The sequence below is a fragment of the Pararge aegeria genome, chromosome 26 (genome assembly GCF_905163445.1).
Source record: "Pararge aegeria chromosome 26, ilParAegt1.1, whole genome shotgun sequence".
Taxonomy (NCBI): domain Eukaryota; kingdom Metazoa; phylum Arthropoda; class Insecta; order Lepidoptera; family Nymphalidae; genus Pararge; species Pararge aegeria.
The window spans coordinates 1,669,025-1,685,561 of record NC_053205.1 but is presented as its reverse complement, the minus strand read 5'-3'; the positions used below and the strand labels follow the sequence as shown (position 1 = coordinate 1,685,561).

The following is a 16,537-nucleotide window of genomic DNA, read 5'->3' as shown; positions in this document are numbered from 1 at the left end:
TAACACTATTCTTGCAAGTAGCCCAGTCTGTGATTTGAAGAGGGCATGTATAATTGCCAGAGCTGCGTGATACAGAATTCTGGTCCCCAATTTTTGACGTCAACCAAACGTTAGTCTTATCCACGGTTAGGTTAAGGGTGTTCGGAATCTGTAGTACAAAAACCCACACAGTCCAAAGATCAAACTAAGCCGAGGCCTGAGCCCCAAAGTTAGTTCGACGTTCTCCCCTCTCCCCGTCGTCTCCGTCGTGGACTAACTCTTGGCTGTTTTCGCTCAGCTCCAAAGAGTGTATTCTTTTATTTTTAATCAATTATTTCTTATCCAGAAAGCAAACTTCCTCGATGTTTATATAGTTTTTGCGATTTAATAAGGTTCGGAAACTTTTGAGCGCACGTCTAAGCCCTCGATATATTATGTTCTTGGGATTCGGAAGAGAAATTAAGAAGCAGAATGTCGCACCTGTAAGTAAACTTCTTGTAATACCGGTGCGGTGTAAACGTCAGTCTTCTTTTTGGAGTGTTTCTTGCTCTTACTCCTTCTGTTCTCCACTTCCTCTTCGAAAGGATCCTCTGCTGTCGGCAGTCGTTCCAGCTTGTTTTGCGCCGCGTTAAGATATCTGGTGCAAAGAAACGTATAAATTTATTTATTGTTCGCTCAGAAATATACAGTAAAACAACATTTGTTTTACGTAGTGATAAAAGGAGTCTAGAGACGAAGACCCAGAAATTTCTAAGACTGACCTTGAAGCGTTCCTTCGATGGTGATTCGGCAGCAATCCTTTCAATCACTATACACATTTTTATTTGCTTGAGAATAGGTAGTAGTAGTATAGGATTTAGGCGTACTTTTTACGATACTTAATTATATTTGCGTGGGTTGACCCGAATAAGGCGGTTTAGCAAAACAAGCGATTAGCGAGCGGCTTTTTTCTATCAACGCGATCTGAAGTCGACTGACTGTCGGCGATTCCTCGGATGTAAGAGAAGGACGGGAAGTTTGGAAGGATATGTATAACATTTTATCGTCTGTGCGAGCATGACCATATTAAAAAATTAAAAGGCGTAAACACAACGACTTTTTAAAATTGAGTAATAACCGAATTCGAATCCCAGCACGCACCTCTAACTTGTCTAAGTTTTGCGCGTTTTAAGTAATTAAAATATCACTTGCTTCAACGGTGAAGGCAACCATCGTGAGAAAACCTGCATGCCTGAGAGTTCTACATAATGCTGTCAGAGGTGTGAGTCCACAAGTCGTGTTCTGTATTGGGCCAGTAATGGGCTGATGATGATGATGACGACGACGACGACTACGACGACCACGACGACGACGACGACGACGATGATGATAATGATGATGACGACGAGTAGGCGGAGGACGACGACGACGATGATGATGATGATGATGATGATGATGAGGAGGAGGAGGAGGAGGAAGAGGCGGAGGACGAGGAGGACGAGGAGGACGACGACGACGACGAAGATGACGACGACGACGACGACGACGACGACGACGATGATGATTATAATGTTCGGTGGCCAAAACCTCCAACCAGACAGTTCAGTGATGTTGGTATCTAACCTCAGGCTAAGCATGGAGAACAGCTCCCTGGGCAAAACCCGCAGTTCATTGTTGGCCAGCTCGAGTCGCGTCAACGCGAGCGCAGCACTCGACGCGGCCGTCACGCGCGGGTTGACGCGCAACGCCGCGCCGCGGATCCAGCTCATTCTGGTGGAGAAATAGTTATTTATGCAACTATTCCAATCGTCACATCGGCCGTCTGGCGAAATTTCATAGCAGCAACAGAGATAAATAAATAATAATAAATATACTACGACAATACACACATCGCCATCTAGCCCCAAAGTAAGCGTAGCTTGTGTTATGGGTACTAAGATGACTGATGAATATTTTTATAGAAAAAGCGAAGTGAACAACATTTATTTATATATTTATTTATTTATTAATTTATTAAAGGTACACCAACAGCTTGTTCACAATACATAGTAAATATAAATTACAAATATTTTGTTTCTAATCTGTGTGACTAGCCACTTAAAGGTGTGCACAGCATTAACTACAAAATGGCCGATATTAAAACTACAAACTATAATAAAAATACGAAAAGCTAAACAAAACTAATAATACAATAAGAAAAGAAAACTAAAAATTACAATCCAAAAGTGCAGTCCGGATTGCTTGACAAAGCAGAAATAACAGCACGTTTAAAAACCTTTGGCCTTCGACAAAATAGATCAATATTGTTATTTGCATCTAAATTCTAATCGATACTTAATCTTTTAAGTATTATCCTAGTGACTTCGGCGACCTTTCTGGACTACGATTGTCCCTGCGATCCGAATCATCATTGTAAATCTTGGAGCCTTAGCCACTTTTTAAAAATTAATGGGATGTTAAGGAACGGAAGTTTTGTGTGTGTTGGGGACGGGTGTTGTGTGTGTGTCGCACTCACTTGATATGCGTGAGCTGGCAGCGCAGCTCGCGCCAGTTGACCATGACGGCGGTGGTGGGACAGCGCGCGCTGTACGACAGCGAGGGGTCGGCGTCGCGCGCACTCAAAACGGCCGCCGACACCACGGACTTGTTGATCTTGTAGTCCGGATCTGGATAAGCCTGGAAGATTATAATTTTATATAACTAAGCAAAACCAATTGAGCAAAAGCCTGCAGAACTTAATGATACCTAATGATACTTAATCTATACACGGTGTAAGAATAAAGTTTTGTTTTTCATTTTTGTTTTCATTTTTGTTTTAATTAAATTATTATTTTTTTCTCTTTTTTTTGTATAATAATTGCTTGCTAGGTACTTATTCCTAAGCAATTGTGGTTGATGTTATCGTATTATATGTATAACCAAGTTGTGGAAACTTTTACAGAAAAATCCTATTATAATATTAAGGATTATTTAAACGATAAAAAAGCTTGGGTGTGAATTGCTCTAGCTTCATAGCTTAATTTAAATTTACTGGAAGAAAAAATACCCGACTTAGTTTATTGTGGGCGCTTCTTAGACCACGGCGCGTTTGCAACCCTCGTAACTTCACAGCTTAATGTTAATTAACTGTGAGATGGTGATAACAAAAAAATAAATTTACCCGGCTAAGTTTGTTGTGGGCTCTTCTTAGACCAGAGCGCGTTTGGAACCCTCGTAGCTTTAGATTTAAGTTGGCGAACGAAGTTATCACCATCCCGTTACAATTATGTAAACAAATATGTATAAACGCTTCATAAGTGCCTGTGATAGGCCTACATGAATAAAGAAATTTTGAATTTGAATTTGAATTTTGAATTCATTGGTTTATGTGATACAAAAATACGGCATTACTTTTGTGTAATAATACTGTTTGTTTCCCTTGAAAAGCTAATAAATAAATAAATAAAATCACAATTTCTTCAAAATAAACGTATAAATACTTAATAATGGAATTTTAAACATCAATGCAGTATCATAAGTAAACTATAGTATCCCATGTTAATCATTAGTGTTCAAAAAAAAATTGGTTGTCTGTAAAGTCGGCTTACTGACGATAGTTGAACGTGACAACGTCGTAAGAAAATACTGATGGAATGGTTGCATTTTTCAAAAGAAAATTTTAGTTTTATTTTTTTGATAGATATTATCGTTGCTATAAACAATTGACACCACATTCACTTTTCACTGCACTTCATCCTTGCCGAAAACATGTAAATGTATTATTGTATAGAAGCTGTCCAAGCGGACGCATCGCTCACTCAAGTAGGAGAGAGACAGATGTCGAACGCGGAGGCCGACTGTGCTTCTTTGTCGCTCGTTCCGCGCTCTAGCTTGCACTTTAAGCCTTGAATGGAACGCCTCAGAGCGAGGTAACGCCGCCTACGTCATGTTTTTTCGTGCCTGCAGCCGGCTCCATAGAATTATAAGACGTTGTGACATCAAAAAGTAACTATAGTCATTTATATAGTTGAGGAACAGAAAAGTTCTTAATGGAGACCCCTGAGAAACACCTATTTTTACGTCTACTTTTCTGAATTCGATTATTTCCATCGTTAAACGTAGGGAAGCACTCTGCTTTTCATACCGCGTGTAATTTTCTAAGAAATTGTAATGTATCAGTATTAAAATATCAGTAGGTAGTCAAAAAAAAAAGTCAAATATAGCCAGTGAGTTCAATGCCTTTGTGTTTCACTTGTAAATTACACAAACGTTTCATGTTAAACACAATCGAACGCCTAGGATAAATCACTGAAGATGCCCAATTTGTTATGCGACGTCATTATAGCTTGTTTTTGATATATTAACAGTAAGCTAATTAAATAAATAATAAATAAATAAATAATATATTTATTTATATGTTAACAGTAAGCAAATTACTTTGAAACCACTCTTGTAATGTAACGAAATAGTCTTGCGCTAGTTTTATAGGTCTATTATTTAGCGGCCATAGTAAAATATACATGTATCGTCAGCATATAAAGAGACTTCACCATGTAAAGATATATGACTGATGCCATTAACATATATTAAAAATAGAAGGGGTCCGAGAATGGAGCCCTGTGGGACACCAAACGTTACTGATTTAGGGTCGCTTTGTTATGTACCAATTTTTACAATTTAGGATCGACCCGCCAAATAAGATTCATAAATTTTCTATGCATTTTCTGATAAACCAATGCTTGCAAGTTTGTTTAACAAAAGCGAATGACTAACGGTGTCGAACGCTTTTTTTAAGGTCAATAAATATATCTAACGCAATATAGACGACCGACTGGCGCAGTGGGCAGAGACCCTGCTTTCTGAGTCCAAGGCCGTGGGATGAACATAAATGTTTTTCAGTGTCTGGGTGTTCATCTGTATTATAAGTATTTATGTATTATTCATAAAAATATTCATCAGTCATATTAGTACCCATAACACAAGCTACGCTTACTTTGGGGCTAGGTGGCGATGTGTGTATGATCGTAGTATATTTATTTATTTATTTTTATAATCAATATTTACCATGTTAGGTATAAATGATTATAAGAGACTTAAAAAGTAGGATTTCAGTTTTTAAGAATCCCCAGACCTTAGTGGCAAGCAAAGCTGCCATCAGCTCGGCGAGGCCGTGACGGGCGCATTCTCTTAGGGCTCTGCCCCCGGGGTCACTCGCCCCGGCTGCCAGTAGGATTTCCACCACTTGTACGTTCTTGGCTCTCGCGGCTATCGCCAGGGCAGTCCATGGTCCTTCCCCTGTGATAAAAAAACAAGTAAAAGGTTGGTAAAATCAGTCGGCAGCATATACCATATATTATAAACGTGGATCACGCGAATCCCATTCGTACCAAAGTTAAAGAAATAGGTATACTTACAGTAGCCTCGCAATATATTTAAGATAATATAATCTTTATTAAACAAAACATAAGTAATTATAAACGAAAAGTAGATATAAACAGTCGACTAACTAGAAACGGACATATATTAGTGATATCTGCATATCGTCTGAGAAAAGTACAGAAATACTTTGTGGGGATGGGTATATGCTTTTATAACATGATACCGAAGGTAATATTAGATCTAACTTTATCCAAGTTTAAACAATATATTAAAACACATTTAACAAATCGTGGTTACTACACGATTGATGGATTCCTTAACGACAAGGCTGCTTGGAAGCAGGCCACTCCGCTCTCATCTCTCACAAATCAGAAAAATTCGTAAGACTGTTAAAAAAAACTTAAACTATAAAATGATGTTGGAAAAGAGCAATCTGCTGAGTTTCATGCCGGCTCTTCTCAGTGGAATCTGCCTTCCGAACCGGTGGTAGAGTCACAACAAACAGACCGACATGACGTTTTAAAAGTGCTTATAAATTAGGCCTACTTGAAGTAAATGAATTTTGAATTTTGAATTGGAATTTATATATGGTATATGCTGCCAACTGCTTTATATATAACCATTATCTTTACTCCAATGCAGGGCATAGGTCTTCTCCCACAATGGAAAGGCCATAGTCCACCACGCTGAGCCAGTGCGGATTAGTGGACTACACACGCCGATGAGAAAATTATGGAGAACTCTCAGGCATGCAGGTCTTGCAGGCAATCTTGGACGGACTTTTATCAAACATAGCGAAGAACCACACACACACACACACACACACACACACACACACACACACACACACACACACACACACACACACACACAGAGAGAGAGAGAGAGAGGGGCATAGGCACACGCACACACACAGAGAGAGAGATAGAGAGAGAGACAGACACAGGCACACGCGCACACACACACACACACACACACATACATAGACAGACACAGGCACACGCACACACGCACACATCGAACTTATAACAACCCTCTCTCTTCTATTTAAAGTCTTCCAGTATCGGTTCGAGAGGTGTACTCACGATCGTCGCTGTAGACGGACCTGGCCGGGGAGGGCGAGCCGGCCACGCGGTTTCGGGTCACAGACGCACTGCGGGATCGGCGCCGCAGCTCGCGGCTGGCTTCCCAACCGCCCGTCTCCTGGAACAATGCTGTTTATCTAATCATCGTCATCATCAGCGTACTAACGAAGTTTTATAAGCATTTGTTCACTGTCAAAGCTACTGAATTGTGGAATGCACTCCCATTCAACATAAGACAGTCGAAGTCATTGGGCATATTTAAAAATGCTGTAAAGGCTCATTATCTCGCTCAGTAAAGACGACTATTATTATTTATTTATCTACTCAAACTCATATTTAAGTATTTATGGTATATTAAGATATGTATTAGTATATTTATTTTTTTATATTTATCAATAGTATTTTTAATTTTTTTTTATTTGTGTAGTCTGGTTTATGTATTACTATGTAGATATTCGTATGTATATACTAAATAGTGTACCCCACCTATTTGTTTTCTTTTTAGTTTTCCTAATCCTAAGGTTGCCTGGCAGAGATCGCTACTTAGCGATAAGGCCGCCTTTTGGATCCTGCTTCATTCTTCATGTGTTTATTCTTTTTTTGTCTCGTTTTTCTGAGTGGTGTACAAATAAAGAGTATAAAACTAACATCTCAGTACTTAGTGATGACCTTCACCCCATCCTATTGTGGGAGGATACCCGTGCCGTGTAGTCGGAAAAAAAAAATATATATTTCACTTAATCTTTATATTGTCACAGTTATATATATGTTTTTGTCGTAGTATTTTCTTATCAGTTTGGTCATTTGATTTTATTCATGTTTTCATGTCAATATAAAACCGGTGAAAGCATATTATCTTGCACAATAATGACGACATTTATTATACCTTGATTATGTTCATTTTTATTATCTATATGTTCATAAGTATTTATGTATGATTGAGTATATATTAGTTTATTATTCTATATTTATTTATTATATTTTCCTTATTTGTGCAATTTTGTTTGTGTATTTGTATTTAGCTATTTGAATGTACGTTTATAATAATTTTACACCACCTGTCCGCTCTCTCTCATCTTGTCCTAATCCAAAGGTTGCCTGGCAGAGATCGCTACTAAGCGATAAGGCCACCTTTTTTATTCTACTTGTGTCTTTGTATTTCTATTGTTTTTTATTTTCCTAACTTCATTGTGGTGTACAAATAAAGAGTTAAATAAATAAAATAAATAAAAATATATTTATAATATATATATATATATATATATATATATATATTATAATATATATATATATATATTGACATGAAAACATGAAACTTATGCTGAGTAAATGCACGGTAATAAAAATAAACTCTGGTCAAGAAGACTTATCTGTATATTTGTAAATAGAATTTAAAATCAATGTAAATTTTATATATTTGTGATGACAAATAAATGGCTTTTTTATTTTTAATTATTTATTTATAGCTGACCCGTGCAACTTCGTCTGCACCAAGTCGGTTATTACCGGAAAACACGAATCGTTGGAGCCGATCCCTAGATTCCAATTATATATATACAAGAATTGCTCGTTTAAAGATATAAGATAAGATTTATGTGTATTATATTCATGAAACTATACAACAGCTATTTTAGTTCCCATAACACAAGCTACGCTTACTTTGGGACTAGATGGCGATGAGTGTTTTGTCGTAGTATATTTATTATTTAGTTTCAACAGTTTTATATAACAGACATTGTGAGAGAAGTGAGCGCTTGTCCTCACCAGGTGTGGCGGCGCGGCGGACGCGTCGGGTCTGGCGCCGGCTTCTAGTAGCTTCTTCAAGACTCGCACGTGGTTGAGGCGGGCCGCGACCGCTACGCACGTGTCCGCACCGCGCGCGGCCTCTATGCGTACAGCACGCACCCGGTGCACCGCCGGCTCCGGTATGCTCTGTTAGGGTAAACATTGGATAGAAGCAGGCGTTACTTTGCCGAAATCCATAATCCCTACTAATATTATAAATGTCAATGTAAGTTTGTTTGTTATGCTTTCACGCAAAAACTACTTAACCGATCCTCATTAAACTTTGTACACATATTAATAGAAGTGTTAGAAGTAATATAGGATACTTTTTATTCCGACATTAAGCTCGGTTCCTTTGGGAGAGGAGATGAAAGTGTTTGACGATTTTACACCATAACTCCGACAAATTATAACCGATTTAAATAACTATTTTTGTACTATAGAGGTTATAATATGTGTTTAATTTTTCCCAAACTTTGTGTAGATCTGATTAATTTGGTTGGAGATAGTGGACAGAACACCTCAGCGGACAGCAGCGAACCCCTCATTTAAGGCTTAGCGATATTGAATACTCTAATTTTTTTTAGAACTACAACTAAATGAATGCCACATCAAAAAACAAAATCAATCGCGGGCGCGGGCAATAGCTAGTATAAAAATTAAGCTTAATTTGCTATGCTCGGCGAATAGCAGGAGAATCTGTATGCGACATCTGTATGTATTTTACAGAGCACATGTTGCGACTATTGTACCTGCTTACTTATCGATATGCCACAACACAGAATAAATAGTCAAAACTGATGGAGTATTTAAACGTAACGAATAAAAAAAATTATAAGTCTGCCATTTCATACGATATTAAGACGCAATCGCATTATCATTTGATATGACTCACAGGTTTGGCGCCCGTAAGTTTGCTGACGATCGCGTGAATCCCGAGAGAGATGCCAGCCCTTTGGGGACTCACCACCTGAGGCGGCGGGGGGACTGTCTGATCATCATTCTCCGTCTGCAAATTAAAATAATAAAAAAAAAAAAAATCAATATTCATTTATTCTTTATTATTATATTTAAGCTCTGAGAAACAAAGATAAACAAGTTTTTACGAGAGCGCATCAAACCATCTACAATAAACTTCCATCCAATCTCAAAACACTTTCAATAAAACATTTAACGCAAAACTTGAAGAAGAAGAAATGGTTGTTAGGTAAAAATTTATACTCCGTAGATGATTTTTTCCAATATGACAAAAAACAACTGTGAAATTTGTATTTTATTTTGACATTGAACACGAATTTTCAATTAATGTTTCTGATTCTTTTTATATATATATATGTATTTTTTTTTTTTTACTCGAATTATTATTACCGCAATTGTATTATTGTATTGTATTAAAATTGCATGTTTCTGTGTTAATTGCAACCAATGGCTTGTTATATTTGCACGCCACGACTTCGTAATTGATATTGATTATGATTAAGATATAAAAGGTAAAGATGACAAAAAGAAAAACTTAGATGAAAAGATGTAAGGTTTGAGATGTGTACAAAAAAAACGACTTTCCACAGGGTTTTAATAATTGTACGTAGATAGAGAAGACTTAAAAGGTAAAGATGACAAAAAAAAAAACTAAGATGAAAAGATGTAAGGTTTGAGATGTGTACAAAAAAAACGACTTTCCACAGGGTTTTAATAATTGTACGTAGATAGAGAAGACTTAAAAGGTAAAGATGACAAAAAAAAAAAAACTAAGATGAAGAGATGTAAGGTTTGAGATGTGTACAAAAAAACGTGTGCGTTTTTATGCACACGCGGTAGAAGTTATACTTCTTTGGCGTAACAAGATAAAAATCTTTTCAAAAATGTTTTCTTTCGCCTTATTCTACGTTTGCAGAAAAAACGACACTAACAACAGAGAAAAGGTATTGTTTGAAATATTGAAAGTCAACTGTCAAACCTTTTTTAGAAAAACTAAAATGTCGACTAAAGCTAACTTCATGGTGTCGGTTTATTGTGACTGCGCGGTGTGCGCACGCATCGTAAATATTTACTCTCATAATTTTCCCTAAAGCGCCAAAAGAAGTATAACTTCAAAACATATCTTTTAACTTTTGTTTTTATTTGTAGAAACGTAATATTTAACAATTATAATAAAATAAATACAAAATTACATAAGTTCATGTACATGTTCTGCATGCGTAACCTACAATAGCTTTGATGAAGAATGATGAAGGTGCAAAAAGTGTTTGAATACACGAGCTTTGAAAATGTGAATCACTCATCTTTGAAGTTAACACGATAATTTTGAGTTGCATCACTGTTTTTTGAGTCACTCATTTTTCGAGTCAACACACTCACCTGATAAACCGGCACGGTGTGTGAGAGTATAGCGTCAACGACCGCGGCGTTACCCAGCGTGCACGCGACGTAGAGAGCGGTCTGCCCGCTCGCGTCGCGTGCGTTCACGTCGAACGCGAAGCGATACTGCCATTTCCCAGTTACATCCCTGATAATTTCAATTTCATTTTACTGTTCGTTTATTTCGTGATTTCCATTCCCAACACTGGAAAATGTTTGTGCGTTGAACATTTATGTTTTTTAGTGCCTGGGTATTTGTATGTATATTATAAGTATTTATGTATATTATTCATAAAAATATTTTTCGGTCATCTAAGTACCCAAAAAACCAATTACTATTAAAAGTGCCATTCGAAGGTCACTTCGATGCACATTCGATGCCATGCAGAGCTGATCAATATAAATAAGAAAGAGCGTTGTACCCAAAATTCTTCCCTGTGGAACTCCATGCGCAACTGGTAGAGGTGGACTAATGTGATAACCGATTCGAAGGCACTGTGTCCTATCTTTTAAGAAATCCAGAAACAGCTTCAGCTTCCATTTCTGAACTGGAGTAGATCGTAGCAAGGGCATATAGCATAGGTAAATTAAAATAAGAGCATACAGAATTCTCATTCAGCCATTATTTTTTTTTAATTATTTTTTTATTCATGCAAGAACGTTTGTACAGTATAAAGATGTTGGTAAACAATATAGTTATTTTAGAGAGCATAACATTATACTAAATTAATAGTGTGCAAATTTGGTTCTTTGGATATTAAAAAGATCAACCTTAATTAAATGTCGAATTAAATTAAAATAAACACTACAAACATATGATATTGTATGCAGTGCATTATGTCCAAAAACAGTGAAAACGTTCCGCGCACGTCAGACATCACACCCGCAGAATCTTGCTCAGCTTACAAACTTTTTCCCATTTTCCCATTTTATAGTCAACGTTTAGAATATGAGCTAAAATTATTAATGCCATCTGCTAAATGTTATGCAGTGACTAACAGTTTGTTCGAGAAACCATTCTAAATTGGAGTGGTTTTTGATGCTTCATTATTAGAAGTGTACACGGTTTCTCTATTTTCTTAATTCTGTGATATTGGATAGATGCAGGCGTTACTTTGCGGAAGTCCATGATATATTATGAAAATTAAGCTTGATTTGCTATACTCTGCGAAAAGCAGGGGAATCTGTACTTAACAATTTTTCATTGTCAAGTCAACATCTCCTGAGGATGCTCCGTCCTGACCACCAACCCGTCTGTCAGCGTGGTAATTATGGGGAAGCCGATACGTTGGTCACTTTGGTCCAGCAGTAGACTGTCATAGGCTATTGAAGAAAATTACTCACGTGTAGACACTGAGGAGGTGTTCCGGGTAGGGGTAGTCTAGGAGGAGGGTAACCAACGCTGGATGGCCCCCGATGCACGCCGCGTGGAGCGGAAGCCACTTCTCAACTGTCTCTTGCTGTAAATACAGCCAATATCAACATCGTGATTTTAATCATGGGTACAAGCAGTTTTTGCTACACGTATTAAAATACAACGTGTAAATGAAAACTGAAATCTTATATCTTTGAACGAGCAATTCTTGTATATATAAATAAATGGAATCTCGGAATCGGCTCCAACGATTTTCATGAAATTTAGTATACAGGGGGTTTCGGAGCGACGTATAGATTTAGCTAGGATTCATTTTTAGAAAATGTCATTTTATTCGTGTTTTATTGATAAATATATTATATATGTATACATAATTAGAATCTCGGAATCGGCTCCAACGATTTTCATGAAATTTAGTATACAGGGGGTTTCGGGAGCGATAAATTGATCAAGCTAGGATTCATTTACATTGGAATCTCGGAATCATTTATATTGGACATATGACTATTTTTTTAAGTCGACTCATTCGCGGACGAAGTCGCGCATGTCCGCTAGTAATACTTTAAAGGGCTTTAGAGGATATTTACTGTCTCTGAGACTTTGGGTGTGAATTGCTCTAACTTCACAGCTTAATATTAATTAACTGTGAGATGGTGATAACAAAAAAAAAATACCCGGCTTAGTTTGTTGTGGGCGCTTCTTAGACCACGGCGCGTTTGTAACCCTCGTAAGCTTTAGGTTTAAGTTGGCGAACGAAATTATCACAATTATAATGTAAACATATATGTATGAACGCTTCATAAGTGCCTGTGATGGGCCTAAGGCCCATGAATAAATACATTTTGAACTTGAATTTGAATTTGACTTATCTGTGAAAACGAAAATAGTTTTTGAATAAACAACTGCCATAGTTTTTACTGAAAAGAAACAGATACAGCCGTAACATAACGTGCTAAATTAAAATCAAGTAATACCTGTCACTTTATAAGGAACGCGTCGCGTAGCGTAGGTGCTATGCATGTGTCGAAGTTTCTGATTTTAAGAATAATACACGTTCAAATTTTTGAGTCATTTTTTTTAAACCTTTGTAGTCAAATTAAGCAAATCAACAATTTAACCTAACGCGAGCGAAGCCGCGGGCAAAAGCTAGTTTATTATAAATCAGCGCTCCTACAAATAGAATATTTTTGCTGCCGTGGTTTCAGCTAGTTTCTAAACACAAACCTGCACGGATTCCGGGAAGTGGGTCAGTAGCAGTTGTGCGATATCCAAGTGGCCGTGGTAGCAGGCTATGTATAGTGGCCCGTATCGCGTCACGGGGTGAGCGCGCCCGTCCGCACCCGCCTCAACCAAGGTCGCGGCGGCTGTCTTAGCGCCCAACTCTGACGCGCTGCAAACAGCCAACGAAACAATTTAATTAGCCGATTGATTTGTCATATTTGGGGGCGTGGCCTACTCGGACGATGCCGTGGCGTGAGGCAAGCGGAATTGGAGGGGCGCGCGGGGTAATAGGCTGCGCGCACGCCAAACGTAGCTCAGTTCTGCTTCAGCACCAGAGACCACTAGCTATCGCCCCATAAGCCTACTCAACTCACTGGCAAAGGTGTTTGAGCGGGTAATTCTTAACAGATTAAAGGCAGTCGTAGAGGAGCGAAAGTTTCTCAACGACCAGCAATTCGGCTTCTGAAAAATCTGTATTCGCCCTATAATGACCTACGCGAGTCCCGTGTTTGCACATCTCCCGCACAGATCGTTAAGCAGCTTGCAAAAGCTGCAAAACAAATTCATGCGCATGGCCACCAACTGCCCGTGGTTCGTGCGTAACTCTGACCTTCATAGGGACCTAGACCTCCCTACGATAGCTAGTTATTTCAAACGGCTCTCTAAAAGTTACTTTAAGAGAACCGATTATCATCCCAACCCGTTAGTGGTGAAGGCGTGTTCTTACACGCCCAATCCAAACGTCAATCCTAATAGGAGACGACCCAGACACGTCCTTGACGACCCCGACGAAGACATAACGACGGACAACGCTCCCTATGCTAGGGCTTTAGGGCTACACACCGACGACACAGCGTCTTCGCCGGCGTAGACGAGGTCCCCGATTTCTTACGTCACCCGGACGTGGACCCAATCCACGGCCACGGGGACGTACGGACTAATCACTGTCCGATCAGTCCTCCAAATTACGACGTCCGCCTAAGCCGAGGTCCGAGTCTCGAAGGAGACGCCCCTAGGTAGACGTCACCCCGATATTCCTCGAGCCCTGGGGCTGAAAACCATTCATCAGGCGACGCTTCGCGCTCGCCCCGACCCACCGGTGACGCTGTTGAAACCCGTAAGGTTCACAGCCAATAACATTTCGAATCTACACACACACACAGTTAATTGATGTCCATTTGCATAATCATTTCATAAAGTGTTTCTTAACTTGATAATTATTAAATGTTTTCTTTGGTTTTGTTTATTAATTGGTTTTTTATACCAACGATATAGTGTAGATTATTGTACTAAGAAGTCATTCTGCAGAAGGAGGCCGTAGAGCGATTTTCTACTTTCGGATGGACACTGGATGCCGATAACCACCTGAGGGGTTGCTACGGCATCACCGGGGGAGTTCTGGCCGGTTTCTTATCGGCAGAATCTTTAGACGGCCATTGGGCAGCGACCCTGCTTTCTTCCGTCTTCATATATAGATTATAGGTATCTATCCTGATACCTATAATCTGGGTACCTTCAAATCAAGAGTGAATAGGCATCTTCTAGGCAAGCGCGCTTCATCTTAGGCTGCATCATCATTTACCATCAGGTGTGATTGCAGTCAAGCACTTGTCTATATATTTATATATATAAAAAAAAAAAAAAAAAAAAAAAAGTATTCAGAGTACCCTTAGCAAAAGCTACGCTAAAAGCTACGCTTACTTTGGGGCTAGATGGCGATGTGTGAATTGCCGTAGTATATTTATTTTAATCTGCCATCCGAGCCGGTGGTAGAGTCACTACAAACAGACATACCTGACGTTTCAAAAGTGCTTATATCAGGCCTACTTGAAATAAATGAATTTTCATTTTGAATTTGATTATGGAAAACATTACTTACACGTATAACAAAGTATTGGCGCCACCGGGAGTTAGGTTGGCAACTATCCCGGCAGCTGAGCCCAGACTCTCCAGCCGTGCTTTGAGTCCGCTCGCGTCACCCCTCGCCACGAGTTCCCGCAGCTGGGAGTGTTGGGAAACCCGCTCCCTGTCCAGCGCATCTGTTGACAACACATGCCCGGGATAAATAAAAGAAATAAATATATATACTTCGTAACCTAGCCCCAAAACAAGCGTAGCTTGTGTTAAGGACGTTAAGATGACTGTTAAATATTTTTATGAATAATAGACATTAATGCTTGTAAAATGCAGATAAGGGTGTTCATCTGCATATTACAAGACACCGAAAAACATTCATATCCGTCGCAAAAACCTTTTCCAGTTGTGGGAATCGAACCCACAGCCTTGGACTCAGAAAGACTGCTACGGATTGGTGCAGTGGGCAGCAATCGGTTGTCCTTATTTTTGTAAGGGTGATAGCCTAGTGGCATGGACGCCCCTCTAGCTTTTAGGAGTTATGCGCGTTTTAAGCTATTCAATATATCCTGATTTAACGGTGAGGCAAAATGTCGATCTCGGTACCCCGGCAACGTAAAATAAGGACAATTAATATGAAAGGCTTGTTGGGAGAACTGTGGTGATGGGTGTTGAAGAATACTTCACCCATCGCCACAGTTTCTTACACTTAATTTTTTCCATTTCAGGCCAGATCGAGTGGGCAGCGACCCTGCTTTCTGAGTCGAATGCCGTGGGTTCGATTCCCACAAATGGAAAATGTTTGTGCGATAAACGTGAATATTTTTCAGTGTCTGGGTGTTTATCTGTATATTATAAGTTTTTATGTAAATTATTCATTAAAATATTCACCAGTACCCATAACTATGGGGCTAGATGGCGACGTGTTGCTTTTTAATGTGAAGATCTTTTTAAAAATATTAAAAGCTTACATTTATAAAGAATATCTCTTTTTTTCCTTTTTTTTTTTTTATTTATTTCAACACATTTGTTCTTCTTCTATTTCTTAACCGATTAATAAAAATAATGAAAAAATTGTTTACATATAAGAACGAGAATGAAGACAAAAAAATAGGAAGTGTAGGAACCATAGAATAGGTTTCAAACCTATAGAAAAAAAAAGAATATACCTTCTTTCCACGGATCCTTTACATCATCTATAAAGTAATGGGCAGCGTCGTAAGCATCATCAGCGTCTAGGTTTGCCGCCATTTTCTTAATCTCCGCCCTGTGATTGGCTGCTAGACGTCGAAACATAGTCTTCCACAAATGACGCTGCAGTGTTTTGTGACGCATTCACTTCTTATTGGTTGATATTGGAACTTTACGAAACTCTCCCACCACCACTCTCCGTTTAACTGATACCTTTTTAAACTTAGGCTGCTATTAATATATTACTTATGATACGGTCGCCTTTGCACCCACTATGTACTGTCTTTGTTTTTTGTTGTAATAAAGTTATTATATCTATTTACTTAAAGGTAGTCTTTGGAAAAATAAAAAA

At 38.6% G+C, this 16,537-nt stretch overlaps 1 protein-coding gene across 1 annotated transcript in view; it reads right to left on the bottom strand.

The window, feature by feature from the left end:
- The window catches only part of LOC120635117 (leucine-rich repeat serine/threonine-protein kinase 1), a 109,317-nt gene that overhangs the window by 65,340 nt on the left and 27,440 nt on the right, over nucleotides 1-16,537 (bottom strand). The window contains exons 4-14 of the mRNA XM_039906039.1: nucleotides 15,020-15,179; nucleotides 13,144-13,309; nucleotides 11,889-12,004; nucleotides 10,545-10,692; nucleotides 9,082-9,195; nucleotides 8,166-8,333; nucleotides 6,402-6,519; nucleotides 5,069-5,232; nucleotides 2,474-2,634; nucleotides 1,582-1,728; nucleotides 460-616 (exon numbers count right to left, since the gene is read on the bottom strand). Coding sequence (XP_039761973.1) covers nucleotides 460-616; nucleotides 1,582-1,728; nucleotides 2,474-2,634; nucleotides 5,069-5,232; nucleotides 6,402-6,519; nucleotides 8,166-8,333; nucleotides 9,082-9,195; nucleotides 10,545-10,692; nucleotides 11,889-12,004; nucleotides 13,144-13,309; nucleotides 15,020-15,179 — 1,619 coding nt within the window. The remainder of the gene's footprint in view (nucleotides 1-459; nucleotides 617-1,581; nucleotides 1,729-2,473; nucleotides 2,635-5,068; nucleotides 5,233-6,401; nucleotides 6,520-8,165; nucleotides 8,334-9,081; nucleotides 9,196-10,544; nucleotides 10,693-11,888; nucleotides 12,005-13,143; nucleotides 13,310-15,019; nucleotides 15,180-16,537) is intronic.